Here is a 25,044-nt window from a genome sequence, read left to right as displayed (position 1 = left end):
TAATGATAGGCTACGCTTTCTGCCACATACGGTGGTCTTTCTAAAGATCAAACCGCTGTTTACAAGACAAGTACATGTACTTTAGATCAGGTTTGAATCAGTACTATTTATCAATGTATATATTAAATACTTTAAAACCAATCACAATATCTAAAGTACCCAGGCTAATGCAGGTTTCTAAACCTTTCTCTGATAGTTTCTTCAAAATCGCAATTAAGCAAGTTTTTGAGGATAAAAATTATTACAAAATGCAATTGATGTCATAAAACATTCCAGTGAGAAGAACATTCATGACTAGTTCATCAAACACACAATGAAAATTTTTTTTATAATAAACTTATTTTTATCAACAGCAACTTATATGAATGATCAAAACAAGCGTATGAAGATGAAAGAGTTTTATAGAACAATATACTCCAACAGCCAATTGTATTTAGATCAAAAACGTACAAATATATACAATAAGTGCTATGACAAGTTAACTGTGATTAACATTCAATGGACAAGTAGAACACAAGTTTGGGTAAAACTTGTTAAAAATCATCATTGAAGCCCACTGTAGTGCTCCGGAAACAGACTACAGACATTCTAGAAACATATATATAATTTAGAAAACAGATTTCTTCTTTTTCGCAACTGACTGTTGACCATATTTGGGTGCTGCCTTGGCTGATAGCCATATTGGTAATGAGCGTTTGTTTGCGGAACTAGGTTCATCTTTCCTTAAAGGGTGGCTCTGAGATTGTGATTGTAGAGTACTAAAAGAAAAGAATGTGTTCTCAATGAATGGCAGCAAAGAAGTGACTCTCAGAAAGTATGTACTTGGGAGTAATGCTCACCTGTGACCATTAGTGTCAGACTCTGTCTGTATGTCTACACAGAACTCGTATTTGAGAATAGCCAAGGTCAGCTTGATCTGGTCATAGGTCACATAGTCTGGAAGGTTCTCCTTGATGGGAGTTATTCTAGATATATCTGTAGAAATAAAATTCGGGACAAGGTTAGATGAAGTCAGCATGGTTAAAAATAATAGCATGATAAAATATAATAGATTCAACTATAGAATCTAAAATTGTTCTAAAAGAGCCAACTATGCAGTTATTCAACTATGCCTCAGCTAATAGCCTGCATAGCTTCTTCAGAAGCCTATAGATTAGCAAACTAACATCCTGGCATACTTGCCAAGTAGTGGAGAAATAAGCGTGAGATTGATGGCAAATGTAGCAGTTGAATCTGAAGCCTAGATTTCTTTGTGAAGTTTTTTTTTCTTCATTGGTACCTACATAGGAGGGGCCCTTGCACAATTTTTTTTAATGTTCAGGTACTCTACTATCAATGTGAGGTCATGGTTGTTTGTCAACGATATGTCACAGCTCCATGTATAGTCTTTGTTTATTGATGAAAAACTGTAGAGCAAATCGTTAGACATCAATGTTGCTAAATCTAAATAGCCCAGGTTTTATGGCAAACATACGGTTTAATAGCGATCTGTTTCATTGTTGCTAACTTTGTGTGATGATGAGGGCTCACAACTAGTAAACAAAAGGAAAACGGCAAGTAAAAAAATTAAACCACTACTTTTATCGAAGGAGGAAAACGGGAGATTTTGTGCAAAAGGGAGACTGACTTAAAAAACTGGAGGGTTTCGGCCAAACCGCGAGACTTGGCAAGTATGCATCCTGGTCTATTGAACTATTATAGGGCAGCGTTCTAGCCTTGAAGATAGACTTACACCATTGATTGAAGTGATGCAAATGAAAATGATATCGATATAAAACTATATCGATATAAAACTATATCGATATAAAACTATATCGATATAAAACTATATCGATATAAAACTATATCGATATAAAGCTAAGACATCACGATTCAACTTGATGAAATCTGTAAACAGGTAGACCTAGTAGTCGATATCAATAACAAGAGACAGGCAGCCGCACAACTAGTGACGTTTTCTTTGCATGCTTTTTATTTTTATATCCTTCCTGAGTGTTTTAATCGTGATCAAGTTTTATCGATTTAGATCTTGAAACATCCTGGCAGTTAAATCACTTCAAGCATCAAAAACAGTCTCAAGTGATAGAAAAACAGCAATAACTTGTGATAAAACCTACTAAAATACTGTGTCTAAATCATCTTTAATAGCAATGAGATGGCAGATAGCTATGAGATCACAAGCATGACCTATAGGAAGCGATATTATTACACACCACTATTAACTGGAGACGCCCTAATGGCATCGCTGACTAGCTTTTGGGTGGTTGAGGTCAGGCCGAGTCGTCTCACGTCTACAGGAAGTCCCGCTTCAATAGCCTCACAGAGATGACTGACTACAGTCGAAGATTTGAAACCTCGAGCTCGAGCCACTTCCTCCTGCAAAGAAACCGTAAAGGAAGAACATGATGGATGATTTGCTTCAAAACACACCTACAACCATATGGCAATATAAGATTGTAAATACATTCCCAAATTATTTAGAAGTCTGACGATGAGAATGTGTGAGCATGGATTTGGTTCATATACAGAGTGATAGTCTCAGGCATGTTCAGGGAGAGGGTAGACCATAGACCTATTAACTATACTTTAATAGTTAATAGTATAGTTAGTATATATGTATAGTTAATAGGTCTATGGGGTAGACTGTTGAACTCTAGCCAGCAACAGTGTACAATGAATACAGCTACATAATCAAATGCTGTTAAAAGCTAGAGCAAGATATAGCTTACCAAGGATTTAAGTTCTCCCTGGTAAAGTAGGTATGTATTTCGGGGACTGTCCTTCAGAGTCCACAATGCTGACGTTTGCACGTCTGAAAGACTCTGTAATGAACATGCATCTTCATAAAAAGAAACGATTTCCAATGATCCTGAACTTACACTATGCCAATGCGGATTTATCAACACCAACTATTTGAGAGAGATACCTTTTTGTATGTAGGTAAAAATGAACATACGAGGTCTGATCCAAAAGTTCTCGGAATGGAGTTGTATACTTGTGCATATTCACACGATGGAAAAACCCATTACAGGGTTGGCTGGGAAACACCTCTGGAGTGTTGTCACAAAATTTCAGGTTGCTATGACAATGCGTTCTCATGTGAGCTAACGATATGTCAAGGTCTGTTCGGTGCTTCCGTCTGTTTAAAAAAAAAATTTATCATCATGTCTAATAAACCAGAACAGCGCATTTGCATTAAATTTTGTGTGAAATTAGGAAAAACAAGGATATTACGACCTTTAAAATAAAGTTTTGATCATTCTTGAAAGCTTCCTTAAAATCGTTGCAAGCGTGCATCCTGAGCGCGTTTTGGTCATCAGTCAGCAAGCTTGGCACGAACTTTGCTGCGACTCGTTTAATTTGTTAAAAAATTGTTTAAATTGTCAGTTAAAACTTTTTGAACAGTTCCAAAACTAAGTCCAGTCTCTCAAGATATCTCTAATGGTTAAACGTCGATCTGGCATGACTAGTGACCTCACACTGTCAATTTACGAGCAGGTTCTTGCCGACGCTGGTCTGCCAGACCTCGCGTCATCTTCAGTGCTGTCTCTACCTTCACAAAAACGTTTGTACCACTTAAAAATTTGTGGTTTTATAGACCAGCATCTTCGAAAGCAATAGTTAACATTTCAACTGTTTGAGTACTTATTTTCCCTAATTTCGCACAAAATTTAATGCAAATACGCTGTTCCGATTGATTAAGCATGACGATAAATTTGTTAAAAAAAAGACGGAAGCACCGAACAGACCTTGACATATCGTTAGCTCACATGAGAACGCATTGTCATAGCAACCTGAAATTTTGTGACAACACTCCAGAGGTGTTTCCCAGCCAACCCTGCAATGGGTTTTTCCATCGTGTGAATATGCTCGAGTATACAACTCCATTCCGGGAACTTTTGGGTCAGACCTCGTATTAAAATAATTTCTAACAATCTGGATAGCATAACACGAACAGATACATCATTTTTATGTATAAAAATGAAGTTACCAAATACGCCACTAAATTTCAAGAGCGTATAGGAATCAGGCTATTTATTTATAGAACACCGGCTTATGTTGAATTTCGACATCACTTAGTGCATGACCACATCATATAAACATATAATGTGAAGTTTTTCATGTTATCTGAAAAATAAGATTTGCAATGGTCAATATTTAAGATTGAAGACCACAGATATACAAAAATGCTTGAAAGTAGAGACATGTAGAGTATAAGAAAAGATATTGATGAGGTATTGAAATATGCTGTTATGAAGAATCGCTATTTCCTGCAACCACAAACTATTTATTTGCACTTGTGTAATGTCGCCAAGCTATAGCTCGGCTCAATATGGAGCCAGAACTAACCTCTAAAAAGGTAGCTTGAGTGGATTTAACTTCGAATACATCTGTGGCCAGGCCATTGGACTCGGCAAACTCTTTGATGAGTGTGAACACTTTGTCTTCTAGCAACTCTGCCCGTTTCTTAGGAAGACTGTCAATTTTGAGCAGGTTATCCAAGTTTGTAGGCCTACAACAAGTTGTATATACCATAAAACCTCTATTTGAATACCACCTTTATTTGAATGCCACCTCTATTTGACTGCCACTATAGGAAAAAGGTTACAAAATTGAGCACCACCCTTTAATTGAACGCCACTTTCATTTGACCGCCACATTCATTTGACTGCCACTTTGACATTTTTTGATCTTTACGAACCCATAATAGAAGGTGATCAGTAAAAAACTGTCCACAAAATCGTACTAGTAATGACTGTGTTACATCAATAACAATTCTTTTGCTCTTTCTGTTCGTATCGAAATCCAATTTCCAACTACAAAGCTTTTTAGTTTTTTAGTTAAAACTTTGAAAGCAACAACATAAAAATAATTAGTGACCGTATCAGGCTAATAGTAAATCCATGTTTAATTAATGTGGTCTTGATACCTCGACTTATGTGAAAAACAGTTTACATTTACAATGTTATATGAACAACTAGTTTTAGGTTAAAAGTTGTGCTTAGCGAGCCAAACTTTAACGTGTTGCATTTGTGCGAAATGCAACGCGTAAAAGGTTTGCTCTGCTAAAAATTGTTTAGACAGTAATATCGACTAGTTCAGCAGTGCAAAAAAAAAGCTTGGGTCAGAAGACATTGTGGAAGGTATTGGGCAGTCAGTAGAAAATGTTAGTTTCATCGAAAGCAACAATCAGAACGCAATTGGCCTAGCAAACGATGGAAATATTTTTGTTTCAATAATGCTAATTTTGTTTCTGCATGTATTGTAAGTATGGTTCATTTATGTCACTTGTTCATGAACATATATTTGTACCTTTTGATAGATTATTATATAACTTATAAACTTGCAGATTTATACATATCATTTGATAGCATCCTTACAGATATCTCAACTCGGCTTACAATAGATTGACACTCATAACTTCTCTTCTATTGCACATAAAAAGTCAGTTTTTGCTGCAAGCTGTAGCAAACATATCAATGAATGCAATGGGCCTTTATGCAATGTTGTTAAATATAGTTATAAAATAAAAATATGCCTTCAAATTTAGAATGCAATAAAAAATTGAAAGCTATAACAAATTGCACAGCAGGGCACAGGCTATAATATCATTGCAGGTTAATTGTATGCAACTAGAGATGAAACTAACATTTTTTACTGACTGCCCAATACCTTCCACTACATTATCTTGCACTATGCAATAGATATAAACTGGTAAAGATATTTCTCTGATTCCCAATGCATATTTATTTAGAGATCTAAGGTAAGTTCACAAATTTATTACATCCAAAAGGGTTGTCGCTCCACCCGAAGAAGAGTTCAAAATTTAGGCGACATTCGCTTCACCTGTAAAATGTTATATTGCTCTTCCCAAAATTCTGACGAGCCATTTGAAAAATACCTCTATTTGACCGCCACTATAGGGGAAGGGTTGAAAAATAGAGCACCATGGCGTCAAAATAGAGGTCTTAGGGTCTATATGTTTATTAAACCAGTCACACTTTATGACTACACGCTATAACTAAACAACTCTATAGTAGTAGAGTTGTCTTTACTTTACAAACCTTGAAACCACCTCTAGTTAAGAAGTACACAATGCGCACACCGCCTTAGCACCTAAATTAACTTCAAAATAAACTGCTTGTTTTCATAAGGATTCAAGTAATAGTATGATCCAGGTGTGTGATTAGTTGTTAATGATCCTAGCCCTTATATGACAAGTAATACTCACACAAGTAAAAGAGATAATGGGTGGATAAGCGCAGCTTTATAGCTCAACAGATCTAATAGTCATGGTATAAATTAATTTTATTAGAATGTCAATATAATAATATCAATTTGTTAACCTGCAGATCCCATAAACAATGCCGGTTTCCAGCTTTGCTCAAAGACATCCACATAGCATAGCAATTGATTGAACTAGTAAGTAGAAATAAATTTATCCGACAATGCTAGATTCACAGATACTCCATTAGCATCGTTTAGCTTGATTCAAAGATGACTTCCTCTTGAAAGTTTTGCTACAGGAGTTGTGTTACCTTGAACGCATTATGCTATCATAGAGTTATGTCAACTTGTTAAGCGATCCTATAGGAGTTATAGTGCGGTGAGGTACAACATTTATAAGGCATACCTGTATTTGGCCATGTCAAGCAAGTTTTTGTTAGTAGCTATCATGTAAGTAGAAAGTCCTACTTCGGATTCTTCACTTATTCTTGTTCTGTATGCAAGCAGTTCATCATAGAGTTTATTCTAGAACAAAAGTTTTCATAGTCATAGGCCACACCCTGCTGGCAAAACACCGTGTGTGTAACTCAACTATACTGAATGATAGACAGTACATGTATTGCACTTCCATGGAGAAGAGTTCTAAAATTTATGCATGACACACTAATATACTCACCGCCATGGGTTTACATGGCATTAACATTCCTACCACTATCATCGTACATCACACTAACAGAATCACCACTATGGCTGTACATCACACTAACAGACTCACCACTATGGTTGTACATCACACTAACAGGCTCACCACTATGGCTGTACAACACACTAACAGACAAACCACTATGGCTGTACAACACAATAACAGACAAACCACTATGGCTGTACAACACAATAACAGACTTACCACCATGTCAGAACAACACACTAACAGACTCACCACTTTGGCTGCATCCTCAGTTGAATCAGCCAGAGGAGTGTCCAAGAGCCGTATCGAGTGTATAAAGTTCCTCTGTTTGATTTTTGGTAATATTCTGTCAGTAAAACACCAGATCACAACATATGTATAACAGAAGGTATCACATTGATTAATATCATATAGCACACTAAATAGGCTTCACCCAGTCTACATTATTTAGTAAAACCTAAAACAGCAGCTAATTCGGACCAGCTCAATTTATAAAAAAATGTAGCGTGACTATTTATGTCCAGCTAGAAATGATAGAGACACATTGGTATAGCAGACTCCTAGTTGGGGAGAAGGGTGTAGCCGATGAAAAAAGCTAAAACGTTGAATATGTCAAAGTTAGATGACCAAATATACATCAAAATAGAGGACCAACTACCGCATATACGGATATATGCTATATATCCCGCATATATGCTACCCAAAGCAGCAGCTAATCACAAGTTAGGCTAGTCATAAAATGTCTTTCAGCAATCAAAGCCTTTCTTCGTAAGAGGGGAGACATTTGAAAAAACTTTTTTTTTCCAAGCAATAACAGATTCACAAAATTCTCTAAAAATTGACTTGAATGTAATAAAAAACACAAGAAATACTATCGATGATCTAGAAATAACTTAATTGACTATGTAAAATCTGGAACATCCTGTTGAAGCAAATTTAGGTTTTTTTTCACTTTTGTATCGTACCTAAAGTCTCTTACATTCCTTCCCTTTCCCTAAACCTCTCCCCCCTCAACTTACCACAACACATACACTACCATTAGCCATCTCCCCCCTCAACTTACCACAACACATACACTACCATTAGCCATCTCCCCCCTCAACTTACCACAACACATACACTACCATTAGCCATCTCCCCCCTCAACTTACCACAACACATACACTACCATTAGCCATCTCCCCCCTCAACTTACCACAACACATACACTACCATTAGCCATCTCCCCCCTCAACTTACCACAACACATACACTACCATTAGCCATCTCCCCCCTCAACTTACCACAACACATACACTACCATTAGCCATCTCCCCCCTCAACTTACCACAACACATACACTACCATTAGCCATCTCCCCCCTCAACTTACCACAACACATACACTACCATTAGCCATCTCCCCCCTCAACTTACCACAACACATACACTACCATTAGCCATCTCCCCCCTCAACTTACCACAACACATACACTACCATTAGCCATCTCCCCCCTCAACTTACCACAACACATACACTACCATTAGCCATCTCCCCCCTCAATTTACCACAACACATACACTACCATTAGCCATCTACTCAAGGGTAAATGTATATTATGACCCATGATACAAAGAAACATGGCACAAATGGGAAAAAAAAATTGAGAATAAAAGATTTGAGCAATGGGCTTTACAAAGTGTTGCTATTTATGATTCAGTGTAACTCCTCCAGTGGGAATAACACAAGGACTAAAGCGCTTTTTAATAAACTGAGTGCTCTTCATAAATATATTTGCTATAAATATATATTTTCTCTTCATAAATATGATATTATTTATATAAATATATATTATATATTATAATATGCTAAATATTAAGTGATATCTTTATATACGAGCGCCTCTGCACATGAGATATTTAAGACGCGAGGTTTCTTGAAAACAGAGAGTTGGTTTGTTACGCATAGAAAATGTAAGTTACAAGAACAACCAAGCATTCATCTCTAACGTTAGAATGAAAAAAATCACATAAAAAATTAAATGCAATAAAAAACTATTTTTGATTTGAAGCGCACGTTTTTTCAAGTTTTTCTCTTTTTTTTCAAGTTTGTATCAGTAATTGTCGCTGACATTCGTTCGCCTCTCTTCTCCCAAACCTCTCTCCCTCACTTTACCCTACAGCATATGTTACCGTTAGCCAACTCCTCCAAGGTAAATGCTTTATCTCATTCTATTAGGGAAGTAAACAGAGCAGTAACAAATGGTATTTGGTCTGAATATTGAATGAGATTAACATGTTGAGCTAAAAACAAAGAGAGAGCCATATTGCGCTTTTCTCAACAGAAAGTCTTGTTGCATTGCCTTCTTAAGCATTGTCTAGTAGTATCAAATCCAACATAACTTTTTGAATTGTATTCATCTCGATAATATCGTGTCGCTTATCTTTTCATTGTTTGCTATGTTAAATTACTTGAAATTTAATTGAATTTAAAATTAATTGAAACTTCAATAATTAACGATAACTTAACTGTTTAATAATCAAGAAAATTTGTATTATAATTACTTAGCACTAAATTGAAAGACATCTTAAACCCTGGAAGGTATGAAGTAGTTTTCAGCAAAAATCTTTAGTAAAACTTGGTTCAAGCTAGCGGCTGTAGATATCAACAGCAGAACGTACCAACAAATGCTCTATAACAGGATAATGTAGCTTATTGATTCAACTAACGTGGAATGTGGCTGGTTGGCAGAGACGACTGTGACCACCGGTACGTAGACATTATCGACCTTAGAAACAACTTTGGTGTATTTGAGAAAAGGAGCTAGGGCTGCACTAGGAGTTATCTCTAGCAAAGGATTTAGCCTGTTAATCTCCATCCACTTGCTGCCTGGAGGGCTCACAGCGATTGTTGTCCCAAAACCACTCGGTACTGGAGTCTCTTCCAACAATTTCATTAACAGCAGCTGCCGACCTGCGAATGCAATCTAGAGTTTAAAATCATGTAGTATCCCAGATTTAGCTAAAATCTTAATCAACTACAGATTGACTTTTCATTAGATTTATACCAAACATGCTGCTACATCAATCAATTTATATAGACAAGTCTCAATGTTTGTCCATTTTTGTCATCGCTATGTCCAGTTATAAGGATTAAATCTATAAACAAATGATCGTTCGTCACTGGAATTAAATTGGCGACATTCAAATCATGTCTACTACCAAGCATCGTAACCACTAAGCGAAGCCGTTCTTATAATTTTACACGTTTTATCTACATGTACTTCTAATTGAGAATGAACACGATAAATATGTACTTTTTATTATTAATTAAGGTTACCCTTTGCGTTTGTTTTTCTTTTGAAAGTTTTCTAAAAGTCATTTCAAAATCCAATACCTTTTTTTAAAATTTGTAATTTTCCCATGTACCGTTGTTGTATGGAGATACGGCGAAAACAAGATACCAACATGGAATGTAGCCAGACCACAAAATAAGCATATAATACATACAAGCAGCAAGACGCCCAAGGACATTAAAAGATTCAATAATTAGAAAATGTCAAAAGCAAATTAGAAACTTCAAATTTAGAAGAAACCAATCATAGAAATTGCGTCAACACCAGATGGAGAATATGCCAAAGGGAAGTCGAAGCAATTAAACCTACCAACCACCATCATCAAAAAGCCACCAGAGAAACATTAGAGACAAGTCAAATGAGTCACATACAGATCTGCCAATGTCAAACATGACCTAGACACCAGGAGTAAGTCACAAGCTCCATTCTACATGCGGACACCATGTGTACCAGCTGAAGCCTTACGCAAACAAGATATCTTCACACGCCTGACAGAAAGCATTGAACCTTAACACTAAACCTACACCCACAGGCTAACCATCCCACATGCTGAGCATCTATAAAAGAGAACAGCTCCAATGACTTAGCATCTCTATCCCCATCTCTATCTCCTGCTCTAACATGAGCACTGGCTCTCTCTCTCTCTTCTCGAGGGCCTTCTTGGACGCTTTCCCATCCGCCTGCTGAGGAGCCTCTCTCTCTTTTCTTTACTGATGGAGCCTCCTTCCCCTTCATCAGCTGAGCCTCTTCTACACCACTATCTCAACTGCTGACACTCTCTACCTATGGCCTCTCACGACTCTCGTTTGACTGTCGAAACTCACCGCTGTACAGGACTGATCAACAAGTATAGACGACCGTTTGAGTAAGGATGTAATTTTTATTAGCTCTTCTTATTGTTTGTCATTAATATTATTGTTTTAGAATTTTGTTGGTTGTGTATTTCATTGTTTGACTTATAGAATAAAGAAGTAAGTTTGACTGGTAGATATTAGTATTGCTTACAATAGTTTAACACCTTCACTATACCTGAACCAGCAATAATTAAATTAGTTCCCACAAGCTAAGCAAAAGTGCACAAACTAAACATAGTCAAAATAGAATAATATGACAAGCAAATTCAACACTGATGTTGTGTGTGAATTCGGATTAATTATGCATAACATAATTTCTCCACAACCACACATAACACCGTTACAATCCTAAATCTGATTATTTACGTTTGTACCAGTATCGAGAGGTACCAGTATCTTTTATTCAAAATTTTGATGGGTAGCTTCTGGTGGAACAGTAGCCCTTTTCATACACACACTTCTATGTACTCAATGTGTATTAATAAAGCAACACATTCATAATTTTTATTTTGTTTGCTGTTTTTATTAATTATATCACTATCAAATAATTTTTCATTGTGGCAAAACTGAATTTATCTAGCCATTACTTGCTAATTACCATATTTCACATTTGAACAACCTAATACTTGTTTTATTTTTTCGCTAAATTTATTTGAGCTGCACAAAACACTTTTTTCATAATATGAAGTTTAATAGTTACATTTAGAATGGTAAATGTCATTTATGTTAAATAAAAATTAAGTTTCTGTGCTAAAACCTTTATATGCCGAGCAACACCTGGAATTCATCTTGTAAATCTACCTGTATATATAAAATCAAGTGTTTGCCTGTATGTCCAGTTAATATCAATTAGTCAAAACACGCATGCTTTCAGTCCAGTGCGCTATGAGAGATCAAGATGTGTAATGATTATAAAGTGCTCATTCAATCCGATGTTAGTCAAATTCATTGAAAAAGAAACAACCAATGACAAGTACATTACCTTCCACAGTCTCAATGGCAACTACATTACCTTCCACAGTCTCAATGACAACTACATTACCTTCCACAGTCTCAATGACAACTACATTACCTTCCACAGTCTCAATGGTAACTACATTACCTTCCACAGTCTCAATGGCAACTACATTACCTTCCACAGTCTCAATGACAACTACATTATTTTCAGACTTCAGACTTAACATTAAGTTCAGACCATCACAAACATACCTCTTCTCATGATGTACACAAACATCACTAAGATCATCACAGTTTCTCCAGATTTGATATACAGTTACAATAAACCCATGCTATCTTTTGTAACTGGACAGATGTATTATATCATCAGTCAATGATCGACAGAACATCGCTAATACTAATCAGAAACTCAAAACACACTGGTTTCAATGAACCCTAATTAGACAACTATCAAGCAGTTCAAATGCTGAACAATTGAATCAAAAACATGCCTGTGTATTACCAGAGGAGAATGAGCCATAAAATATGGCTGAAATGAGAATACAAAATGAGCTTAAGGTATAACAAAACACTTACCTAAAGCCTTCCAGTACCCTTCTGACTTGCTTGAACCCTGCCCATATCCAGGCCTCTCTGTCAGAAAGGAATACTTTGAAGTAAACGTCTTATTCTTTGAGCCAATTATGAAACCACAGACAGTGACCATGCCAAATCTAGCACATGTCTGCAAGAGAAGAATATTATGTATTACACACTCACACGCACCACTCACATGCACCACTCACACCCACCACTTACACGCACCACACACACGCACCACACACACGCACCACACACACGCACCCCTCACACTAGCATGTCTTGACAAACTGTTGTTTTTGCGAAGTTGTCCCCCGTCGAGCGGGCGAGCAACAACAGCTTGCCACAAGACGTACTGCACCTGATGCATCAGCTGCACTTATAGGGAGTTGTTCTTTTCCGTCTACCCGGCTTGGCCGCGATATTATGTCGGTCGCTCCATTGGTAATCATAACGGATTTCACGCAAAAAAATTATGTAGAAAAAAACAAGATTACAACGTTTAACCAAAGACCAGTCTCTGTTGTACACGTTAGTAGAGTTTAAGAATAAAATAAACTTAAAATAAAATCAATAAGAACAAATAAAACTGACTGATACAAAAATGAAACTGACTGAGAGCACAAATAACAACATGTTTAGTCGCTGTTGTTGCCTATGTTCTCAAATTCTACTAAAGTTTACTGCAGAGACGGGTCGCTAAGTAAACGTTCTATCTTAATTTTTCTATATAAATTTTTCCGTGAAATCCGTTATGATTACCAATGGAGCGACCGACATAAAATCGCAGCCAAGCCGCATAGACGGAAGAGATCAACTCCTTATAAATGCAGCTGATGCATCAGGTGCAGTACATCTTATGACAAGCTGTTGTTGCTCGCCTGCTCGACGGGGGACAACTCCGCAAAAAACAGCAGTTTGTCAAGACAGGCTACCCTCACACGTCCCATTCACACGCACCCCTCACACGCACTCAACAAACTATACCAACCACTAGCATAGATTAAGGTACAGAACACACCTGCGTAGCTTTGAGAAAGATCAGTGCATCATCACCAACATCCAGCTTGGCTGAACTATCCTCTGGCTCTCCACCCCGGGCTAGACTAGAGAAATTCAACTTATAATGAAAGAATTCACATGTAGTCTGCCTAGTTACATAATGTACAATTAAAAATAACAGTTATTTAGTTACACAGAGCTAGAGGTTTCATCTGTAGATGCAATAATATCTATCTTTAGCAACCCTGATACGTCTCAGCCGACATATTACCTATTATTATTATGTCTCAGTCTCAGCCGATATATTACCAGCCGACCTCACACGAGTGATAGTATCGACATGCTGATCATATTCAAGCCTTACAAAATATAAATGGAGATACACTACAACAAGGTTGGTTGTGTTCTCATATGAAGCCAACATAAAATGACAAAGCTATCGTATTCACCTCCTTCGACAGTTGTCACAGCACTGCTCTGTCCCACCCACATTGGCAGCAACCACTTTGTCTTCAAAATGCTCGATTATCTCTCTACAACATTAAGCCTCGTCTTTAATTTAATACCATACGAAATGTATAGAGTTGTTGAACATTTTAAACAGTATTTCTATGAATGGTTATAGACATTAAGTGCGCAATATAGCCTCAGTTTCTTTGTAAGATGACTGCTCCACAAATCGTTACTTTTTGTTAATAAAGCTATTATACCAAAAAATCGTAAATTATTGCTAAAAAAAACCCGTACCTTCTTCGACAAGATGTTGTGGAGAGGTAGGCTTCCATCTTCCTCAGCATGTCTATTTTGTGCTTCAAAAATATCTTATCTTTAATCTCTTTTAAAAAATATCTGCAAACATATTATTCATGCTTAAATGCCCAACCGTTACAGTTTTGTATGCAACCAAATACTAGTGTAAGCTGTTATTATTACATAAATTCACCTGCTTGTGTTGAAATCCGACTGTGAATAGAATGTGATGCACTCGCTGCTGTTGCCATCTCTGCCAGCCCTACCTATTTCCTGGTAGTATGATTCAATGTCCTTCGGTGCTAAAACCCATTTCAGACCTACTAGTTTCAGCAAGAGTACTACACAAGGCAGTATCTGCTAGCAGTAAAAAAGTGAAACCATAGGAACCAATAATAATATAATCTGTGCAATAAGTTATTAATCAATAACATAATAAATGAGAATATAACAACCAGCTGAAAACTACATAAGCACTGAAGTTGTCGGCACATGCTGAGCAATGACCAAGTAACCATAGATAAATTATTGACTTCTAGATTTATCTCATCAATTCAGTAGATTTTTAAGTCTGATGCTAAAGATTTATTTGTAATTGTGCTGGAGTTATTTGTTTTAAGTTTTTAGCAGCATTACTTTTGCGTTACAAATAAGCTTCAGTAATATATACAATAAAAGTATAATCTTGTTTATTACATGAGAGGCTCTTGCGTAAAGCATGTGAGGTGTAACAGGTACGTAGAACGATGATAATGTGAGGTTATTAAAGCCCCTCAATGTGTGAATCTTCACCATTGATACTATTGATATTTGGAGCTTTAATACAAAGAGATGGCAAAACTCTTTCTTAGACTGATCAGTTAATATAACTCGGGGTTTATCAAGATTCATTGCTTGCTGTTTTGTTAATAACTATTGCTAGCAACATAATTGCCTCTTTTATCCTTGTGCCTTCCGTTCTAAACAGTCCTAGTTCGTTTAGACCTTGTCACTCTTAAAATTCCTCACATCTTTCTCCCCATTTTACTTCCTTTCATAGAAAATTATTATAGTCATGTTGACTGTAAATTCCAAACTAATAAACTTTTGCAAAACTTAAAAGCAAAAGTTGGCAGTTTGATGTTATTGTGCATCTCAAACTTATCAAGTATTAATCATCAATATTGTTTGGCCTTCCTCTATCCAGGCATAAACGTTGACTACCTTTTCAAAAGTCCAACAACAATCGCAACCTCTGTTTCTAAGTTAAAATAGCTTACTTTTGTTAAAAATGTTCAAAACGTTTTGTGATGAATAGTAGCCATCATGTCAAGTCACACAATTACTATCAATTGCAGAAAACAATCTTCATTGCAGTCAAAACTCGTGTAAAAATATAATTTGTTATATTAAAGTGAGATAAATTCACTACTCATTGAATGTATAATAATAAAAATTTATTACTTAAGTATTAAGTAAATTGAGATGAAAAATCAGATGCCATATTTTCAGGTTATCTCCTTTCTACTAGCCGTGGTTTGCATAGACATTCTATGGGGGTCAGTGACAAGTAAAAGTGAGGTATTTATCATCTTACCGATCAGGAAATACTCTAAATACTTGAGAAAAACTAAGAGGTGAACAGTGATAGATTATTCATTGTACAAATGAAAATGTAGACTTCATATGCCACTTCTATTTACATGTAAACTCAGCATATCGGGAAAGAATGATTTCATACTTACCCGATATGCTTCCAAATTTTAAAACGTTTTTGTAAGGTAATAATTTTTGTCTAAATGACATTTAAAAATAACGCAATTATTTTATATTTAGTTTTCTATTCTCTATTTGATGTTGTAATACACGCCATAATAATGATAACAATAATAATACTAGCAACAGAAGTGAGTGTTCATTCAGTATAGAATATCCGATTTGATAAACATGAGAGTAACATCAACACTATATGTACAGCGATTCCTCGCCACTTCGCAGTTCGGCTTTTGCGACTTTAGTAGGTGAATATTATTCAATAAAAAATTAGAAATCTAAGAAAATAATAAATATAAAACTGAACCCGCGAGACATCATTGCAGACCTCAGCAGGCATCATTCGGATAGTAGTCATCACAGTTCATAGTTTACTTATAATGTTTTATAAAGTATAAAAGTACAGCATGCTTGTGACACCCTTCATCATACCTCTTAAATGTCCTTGACCTTCAAAATTGTCTAACAAACTTTCAAAAAAAGGGGAATACTGAAAAAAAAAACTTTATTAAATATGTGTTCGAGTTGTTATTTCGCAGATTCTAACTTTTTGCGGATGGCTCCGGTCCGATTAATACCGAAAACAAGATACTGCTGTATATGATTACTGTATAGACTTGTGTAACAGCTGACATACCACCATATGCTGTATATGATTACTGTATAGACACGTTTAACAGCTGACATACCACCATAGTGAATAACCCTCCTAACATCAGGCTTGTCAATGCCCATTCCAAAAGCGACCGTAGCTATAATCACTTGAATCTTGTCATTCACAAAATCCTTGTGGGCCTTTCTCCTTTGATTGTAAGGCATGCCAGCGTGATAGAGCTGACATTCGACACCCATTACTGAAATCATGAAATATCTCTGATAATATAGCAAATAATAACAAGATGTTGAGTTTTTGACATAAGTTGGTAAAATCTGTATACCGTCACATGGTTAATGAGCAAAAACAAACAGAAAACATGCACGATTGTCACTGCAGAAGACATCAGGCACTAAAGATTAATATTGATGACATTGGAAGGTAAGTGGTTATTCCAATCCAAAAAATTAAGAAAACATTTTATATGAAGTGCTAAAAATGCATCAGTGTTATAACTTGACCTGCCTGTGGGAGTTTCTATAAGCAGAGCATGTCATGAACCAATATAGGAAGAGTAACTAAACCTTGTAAGACAGACTGGCAACTCTCCACTTGCTTCCTGGTTGGGCAGTAAATGACTGTCGATCCATCAAAGCTGTATTTGTTTAAACTGGAGGCTTTCATAACAGACCGCAGGTCATTGGCCATACTTGGTGACTTCGTTGTGACAGATAAGTACAAGTTAGGTCTAAAAGGCAATAGAGTCTATGAAGTGAGGTATTACAATTGAGCTAAATTTAATTTGGTCAGCAAGTAAGATGATTGTAAAAACATACACCATCAAAAATCATTGATGAAAGTGTCATCGAGGTGCAGGGTTCAGTTGGCAAGCAGTAGGCAGGGTTTGGCTGACATGGATGAAAAATCGCTGCAATTTAAAAGAAAATGGGGACAGTCCAACGACGCACGGACTACTCCAGTCTTGACTACAGGTGCCGCTTAAAGACCATTTTAAGTATATTAGTGCTTTTGACTTCCAGATTTTGGAAGGCAGCCGATTCCATGTTCCTGAGGCTTGTTATGAAGGCTGACGATGTCCAGATACTGAAGTAGATGTTATCAGAACAGGCAGTCAGAAGTCTGTTGAATCTATTTAGGCAGACTACCTGATACTTTTGCAGAACAAGCTTTTGTGATGACTGACCATAAGTCTGAACAAAGTGGCTAAGATACCAATATCATGACTCAAAAAAGGACAAGATTTTCTGAGGACATAGGCCATAGAGCGTGCCAGAAATGTTAAAATACATACACTAAATTCCAGACTCTAATATTAGTCACCTAATGTAAACTACGTAGGTACAAAAAGGGCAGAGTTTTAAAGTAATAGATACCTATCAAATCCTGTACAAGTGACTATTGGTTTATTTAGCTTCAGGGCTTTGCAGATGTCTTTGCGCACAGGAGGGGTGGCTGTGGCCGTTAAGGCCAATACAGGCACCTGAAGAACACAAATAACTCAATCAACAGCAATAGAAAGCTTAACAATGAGAAGGAATTTGGAGTCATCTTCTCTCCAGCAACGATGACACATTCAGAAATAAATCAGAATAGCTTTTGTGCAAAACAGCAAGTGATTAGTTAACTTCAAGAATCCACTTCAACATATGAAAAACCAGAAAAGAAACTTATTCCTAAATTACAAAGTCAGAGTGTTTTACGTCACACAAACTGTAAATATCGTCGGCACTATAAAGAAGAAATTGCAGCACTGCAACACCAAAACATGGCACTAAAAAGGCTAACTATTATTTTATGTACTTACAATCTTACTGGTAGCCTGATTCGCCTTAAAATGTTTAATAAATGATGCATGAGATACATGCGGTTGGCAGCACCAACCTGTGGCAGCTCTTGCTTGAGTTTACACAGAGTCCGATAGGCAGGTCGAAAGTCATGGCCCCACTGAGACACGCAATGTGCCTCATCTATAGCTATAAGATCCAGCCCTGTAAAAATCCGCATGGGCAATCGGAGTATCCAAATCATAGAAGTAACACTACAATGTTTTGGAATGTAAATAATAGCTATCAGCAAGTCATCCAACTATCTTATAAGCATAAGTACTGATAATGAAGAACTGACCTACGGATCTGTGTATGTTTGCAACGAAGGCCACATCCAAGTCAATTCTTTCAGGTGTCATGTATACTAAGCGATACCGACCAGCCAGTATATCAGATTGTATGGCGGTGTTGTCAGTCTGGGTAGAGCTGAGTTGACACGCAGACACACCAGATGTCCTGCACATTCATGAAGCTTGAATACGTTTCACACAGCTGAGCATATTGCGACATTTCTATACAAACTGGAAAATCCTTGCAGATGTGAAGGATAATATACTTCAAAAACAATGCACAAACCGCAGAAATGTGAGTTGTTATATGTAGCAGTTGGACCTAACGAATTCCTACATACATTAAAGAAAGAACCTGATCTTCCATCAGAGAAAGGAGAGGAGAAATAACAACAGTCACTTTTCCGGAATACACAGAACTATACTGGTAACAGAGACTTTTTCCGTAGCCTGTGGCCATGACAACCAGCTGGTCCTTCTTGTTATTCATCAATTCATCTATAATCTTCCATTGCATTCTGTTCATAGAAGAAAGGAAATGTAAGACGACAGCTGAGTATATACATCCGCGATGTTACTAAAGATAAATACTTTGAGGACAACCTACGGTTTAAAATTGGCAAATCCAAAATACTTCTTAAGAACATCCAAATATTTCTTGTCCACTTCTTCCATTTCAAGTACCTCTAAAAGTAAACATCGTGATAAACATCACCTCGAGAGTAGAACACAATGACAACATGTGGCCATCACTTTATGCATTTAGCTTAAGGATTTGGTTACAAAAACTTCACCATACAAATAGTTCATCAACAAAATTGATCAAGGAAAGATACAAGTATTCTATTGTACAGCCAAACAACATATTAAGGAATTCAATGCCTAATTGTTCTTACCATCGTTAACCGTCACATCCCCATTAAAGCTCTCCTGAGAATTATCAGAGGCGGGAATGTCCTCTCCATCAAGCAGACTCTGCAAATAGCCAAATATACACAATTTTGTATCAATATTTGGTTAAATGATGGGAGTTGCCCTCTCTTACAATTCTCTGAGCAATACAAATATTCATTAAATGCTGGCCACCAAAATATGAGTACGTAAATGCAATAAAAGTTTTACAAACTAAGTGGATGTCTTCTTTGAAAATTTCAACGCTTGTATGTTGGACCACATATTCTTATTAGAATACACTGCAATTTGTTTTAATTTGTTCCACAGCCCCAAAGCTTACTGCAACTCCTTGCTATACGCTGCAGATAATTCACATGCAGCATTAAAACAACTGCATTATATAAAAACTATGTAAAAATGAAAAAAATTAATTTTAGGTAAAATACAATTTCAAAGACTAACAATCAATAAAAACTTTACCTTAAAGGTTGACTTGCAACAAAATTCACATTACAGTTATTTGGTATCAAAAGATTCACCATGTCTTACTCTGTTGTGTTGTAGGTGCCAAATATGTGGAAAGGTGATTACAAGCTCTTAAAAGCTCAAAAATGAACGGTTAATCGCAGCCACACGAGACCGCCATAGTCTGGATTCGCTTTCCAAAACGGCTCAAACGTGATGTACTTGTGGTAGATGGTTTCTACTTATATTTTCATGCAACCTTATTCATCGAAATATTTTCACAAATATACTTCACGCATTCAATAAAACCATGTCTATTGTTCTTACACGTCCGTTTTATCATCATTGTAATGCTGTCACTTTTATCAGTGATATCTTATAACTTACCTTAAAAATTCATTTAATTTTTCAACCTTACCTCGAAGGAGTACATATCATTGTCTGATAATCATGACGAGCCTGTTGGTCACCTGTGATAATCGAAAAGTGCTGCAAAAATTATTTGCGAAGTATTGGGTCACATGATCAGATTACGACTTGATGATTTGATCAAGCTGAAACAAAACTGTAAAGTAGCGAGCATCTATATTTGATACGGGGTCTTCGGTAAAACGCGAAGTGTTTGTCATAAACTAGTGCTACGATAAGTTTTATATTGAGCTTTTTATTGGCCTTTCAATTCACGTGAGAACATCACGTGACAAGACAATAACTAAACTGTAATGACTACGTCAGATAAATAAACAGATTCCAATCTACGGCGGCTTTTCGTTTTTGAGCTTTTAAGAGCTTATAATCACATTTCCACATATTTAAGAGACAACATTTAACAGAGTAAGACATGGTGAATCTTTTGATACCAAATAACTGTAATGTGAATTTTGTTGCAAGTCAACCTTTAAAGACCCATGAGTAAATGCACAGGTTCTGATAGAGGTACTAGGTGAAAGTTAAACTGGATCAACTTTGAAAATATACTTGAACTATTTCTAAAGATGATTCAGTTGGGCATGAGTAAGAGAAAGAGCTGATCAATAGCCTCTCAATAGATACTTACTTATCTTACTGTATAAAAGTACAAAATCAACTGAATACAAAAAAAAGCTACGCTATCGGTCATTTTATAGTCCATTGCAGAGATTGCTATCACAATTTCCCACTTCAATTAATGCACCGCTGCAGTCACAGAACCTTGCTGATACAACACGGTTCCAAGAAAAGAGCTGCTCAGTGCATTAGTATTATTTCTTTCGAGGGCCACCTAATGAACATATCAATTATACCCATTTGCTTTACTTTCATATCTAAAATTTCAAATAGAGATATATCTCTCTATTTGAATATTAGAATATATCTAGAATTTCAAATAGAGAGATATATCTCTCTATTTGAATATTAGAATTTATCTAGAATTTCAAATAGAGAGATATATCTCTCTATTTAAATATTAGAATATATCTAGAATTTCAAATAGAGAGATATATCTCTCTATTTGAAATTCTATATATAAAAGTAAAGCAAATGTGCATACTTGATAAAACATTAGGTTGCCCTCGAGAGAAAATGAACTATTGTGCAGAGCAGTTGTTCACCTGAAACCATGTTGTATCAGATGTAAATATATCTGATACAAAATTGTTCTAAAACCATTAAAAAAAAAATTTACATGTGGTGTTACAAATAAATCAATAAATAAAATGGTATTGCCATGCGGTGTCACAAATGGAAAAAACAAAGACTTGTACAAGAGTTAAAACTACTAAGTTTATGTATACATCTTATCAATACCGATCTTAGCAATTGTTGAGTGCATCTTTTGGTAAGCTATAGAATGTACAGTATGTAACGCTGGAGTCTTGCATAGCACTGAGTGAGAATGACTCCAACTCAATGATGCATTAACAGTGCTAGTGCAGTGGCCAACTTGAATTATGCTGCTAAATACTTCTGAAACTATAGTAGTGCTTAAACTGTGCTTTGTGGTTGATTCGTTTATAACTACGACAAAGCTGTGGTGAAATGCGCTCGTTATTAAAGGAGGCATAAATTCCAATGATCCATAGCGTAGTGAACTAGTGTAGCGGTTGGCAGCTAATGTTTGAGGTTGGCAGCTAATGTTTGATACACGTCCACTCTCTCTTTGTCTACCCATGTTGTATTTATCTAGCTGATGATGCCCTCTAACAATTCCTTCTGTGAGCTGTTATATATCTAATATAGTTTTAAAACCAGTATGGAGAGGTACCAGTATGGAGAGGTACCAGTATGGAAAGGTACCAGTATGGAAAGGTACCAGTATGGAAAGGTACCAGTATGGAGAGGTACCAGTATGGAGAGGTACCAGTATGGAGAGGTACCAGTATGGAGAGGTACCAGTATGGGGAGGTACCAGTATGGAGAGGTACCAGTATGGGGAGGTACCAGTATGGAGAGGTACCAGTATGGAGAGGTACCAGTATGGAGAGGTACCAGTATGGAGAGGTACCAGTATGGAGAAGTACCAGTATGGAGAGGTACCAGTATGGAGAGGTACCAGTATGGAGAGGTACCAGTATGGAGAGGTACCAGTATGGAGAGGTACCAGTATGGAGAGGTACCAGTATGGAGAGGTACCAGTATGGAGAGGTACCAGTATGGAGAGGTACCAGTATGGAGAGGTACCAGTATGGAGAGGTACCAGTATGGAGAGGTACCAGTATGGAGAGGTACCAGTATGGAGAGGTACCAGTATGGAGAGGTACCAGTATGGAGAGGTACCAGTATGGAGAGGTACCAGTATAGAGAGGTACCAGTATGGAGAGGTACCAGTATCGAGAAGTACCAGTATCGTCGTATTCAAAGTTTTGATGAGTAGCTGAAACAGTAACCTTTTTACACAAACACGCACACACGATTATTATTCATTCATTATTATTATTCACATATTATTAATTCAATTCAAAATATTCAGGATTTTTATTTTGTTTTCCAAGTTCGTATTAATTGTATCATTACTGAACCATTTTATATTGTAACTGTAGCAAAACCAACTTAATTTAGCTATTACTTGCTAGTTATTTCACATTTATATCTAAACCCTTTTATAGTTGTTTTGTTTCTTAATTTAATTGACCTGCACAAAACATTTTTCTCATGATATGAAGTTTGAAAGTTAGAATGGTAACTGTTGTTATAAGTTAGAATGGTAACTGTTGTTATAAGTTACAATGTAGAATGGTAACTGTTGTTATAAGTTAGAATGCTAACTGTTGTTATAAGTTAGAATGCTAACTGTTGTTATAAGTTAGAATGGTAACTGTTGTTATAAGTTAGAATGGTAACTGTTGTTATATGGTAAATAAAAATACATTTTCGGTGCAAAGACTTTTGTTCACTTTTGTCAGAGTATATATTTAAATATTATTGATTATTACCGACAGAATTATTTAAAAATGTAATATATTTGAACCAAGATAACAGTTTTTATGAACTATTAAATATGAAAAACAGATAATGGAGATATCATAATTTATACATCTTTTTGACAAGTTACAACTTTTTTAGAAATACTGAATTATTTTATGTGGCTTCATGTTTTTGCAGATAGCATTATGTAACAAATTGCTTCCAGTAAAAAAAGATAGACTTAACTTACCTCAAAACATGACTCATCTAACTCATCCTCCTCAGCAAAGGGATCTCCCTAAAAGAGATATGTATAATATTACTGCTGGGCACCCTTTACAGCACAATCCAATTCCTATAACCTATTTAAGATAAAAAATTGATGAGATGTTAGAGTCTAACAAGAATATTATTTAATACTCTAGAACACACCTCCATCGCTGCAACCGGGCTGGCTGTTCCTTGAGAATCTGTGCCATCGGCGAGCTGCTTGGCAAGCTGTATCTCACTGTCATCCAACGTAACTTCTTTCTCCAACTGAATAAATGCATCAAGCAATACATAATGCACTCGCACACACAACGAAGACGCCATACATTGACGATGCAGAAAGTGAAAAATTTAACTCACATTGATAAGGATTTGTGTTAGTTTTGTTTTGACATCACGAAGATCCGTACCGATACTCTTCTTGAGTTTCCCCGTACTGCCCGACGGTTGCTCTGACAATATATCAGTGGTTACAAGAATCTTGTCGATTATTAATGAAATATCCTTTACAGACTGTTCGACAAAGTGAACGGTAATCTTAGACATGATCATCCATCGACTATAACAAAAGAATGATTTTGCATTTGTTCATGAAAAATAGGATCTGTAGTCATGATGTAAACGGTCATCTGAAGAGGAGTTAGCTGCTCTTTCACTGTAAAAGTAAAATTAAACGACGATGTAAAACTTTGGCTAATTGCATATTATAATAAACTACCTACTTTTAATAGGCGCCATGGGTTTTTAGCTCAATTAATTACGCATACTCGCATTACGCTAGGAATAAACAGATTTATTAAAGCAAAGTGATTTGATTATAATAAAGTGATTTTAACTCGCTTCTACCATTCGGTTTATTGAAGTTTTGCAAATCAATTCTCCCAAGCCACACCCTATATTGGTGCAACACTACTGCAGCAATAACAAGTATCAGCCAAATATCTGGTAGAGGAAACGGGTTGTTTTACCATTAAGAAAATCATAACACGCATCCTATAGGGCCAGTTTATCATATAGCTTTTCACACAAAAGCAATTTCGAAATTACTGAATAGGAGATAAGCCGGAGCAGTTAATCTCACCAATGCATTACTCTGAATGAATAACTTCTGTATGGTGGTGATTTACCTTTAATTATTGTAAACAACTTGTTTTG

The 25,044-nt window shown here is 36.2% G+C and overlaps 1 protein-coding gene across 1 annotated transcript; it reads right to left on the bottom strand.

Annotated features, from left to right (window-relative positions):
- Nucleotides 1–163: 163 nt before the first annotated feature.
- LOC137393941 (bifunctional 3'-5' exonuclease/ATP-dependent helicase WRN-like) lies at nt 164–24,213 on the bottom strand. The gene is made up of 23 exons (XM_068080654.1): nt 24,052–24,213; nt 23,870–23,917; nt 19,773–19,851; nt 19,484–19,562; nt 19,218–19,394; nt 18,885–19,042; nt 18,642–18,748; nt 18,134–18,240; nt 17,324–17,487; nt 16,834–16,998; nt 14,586–14,694; nt 14,390–14,491; nt 14,092–14,175; nt 13,662–13,746; nt 12,638–12,785; nt 9,625–9,868; nt 7,169–7,262; nt 6,635–6,753; nt 4,351–4,513; nt 2,730–2,822; nt 2,214–2,376; nt 840–975; nt 164–758 (listed from the first exon to the last, which is right to left on the bottom strand). The coding sequence occupies exons 1-23, from the start codon at nt 24,211–24,213 to the stop codon at nt 608–610; spliced, it is 2,937 nt and encodes a 978-aa protein (XP_067936755.1). The 3' UTR covers nt 164–607.
- Between the last annotated feature and the right edge of the window lie 831 nt (nt 24,214–25,044).

This window comes from Watersipora subatra, chromosome 4 (genome assembly GCF_963576615.1).
Source record: "Watersipora subatra chromosome 4, tzWatSuba1.1, whole genome shotgun sequence".
In the NCBI taxonomy this organism is placed as follows: Eukaryota; Metazoa; Bryozoa; class Gymnolaemata; order Cheilostomatida; family Watersiporidae; genus Watersipora; species Watersipora subatra.
Note: the sequence above shows the minus strand (reverse complement) of the source record. Positions and strands in the feature narration are given on the sequence as shown.

What these genes read in the sequence shown, in the direction of transcription:
- LOC137393941 (XM_068080654.1), bottom strand. Translation starts at nt 24,213, where the DNA reads ATGGCGTCTTCGTTGTGTGTGCGAGTGCATTATGTATTGCTTGATGCA. An exon ending in CTGAGGATGCAGCCAAAGTG is followed by an intron (nt 6,754 to 7,168) that starts GTGAGTCTGTTA and finishes CTTTTGTTCTAG; the next exon opens with AATAAACTCTATGATGAACT. An exon ending in CTTGACATGGCCAAATACAG is followed by an intron (nt 4,514 to 6,634) that starts GTATGCCTTATA and finishes AACTTGTTGTAG; the next exon opens with GCCTACAAACTTGGATAACC.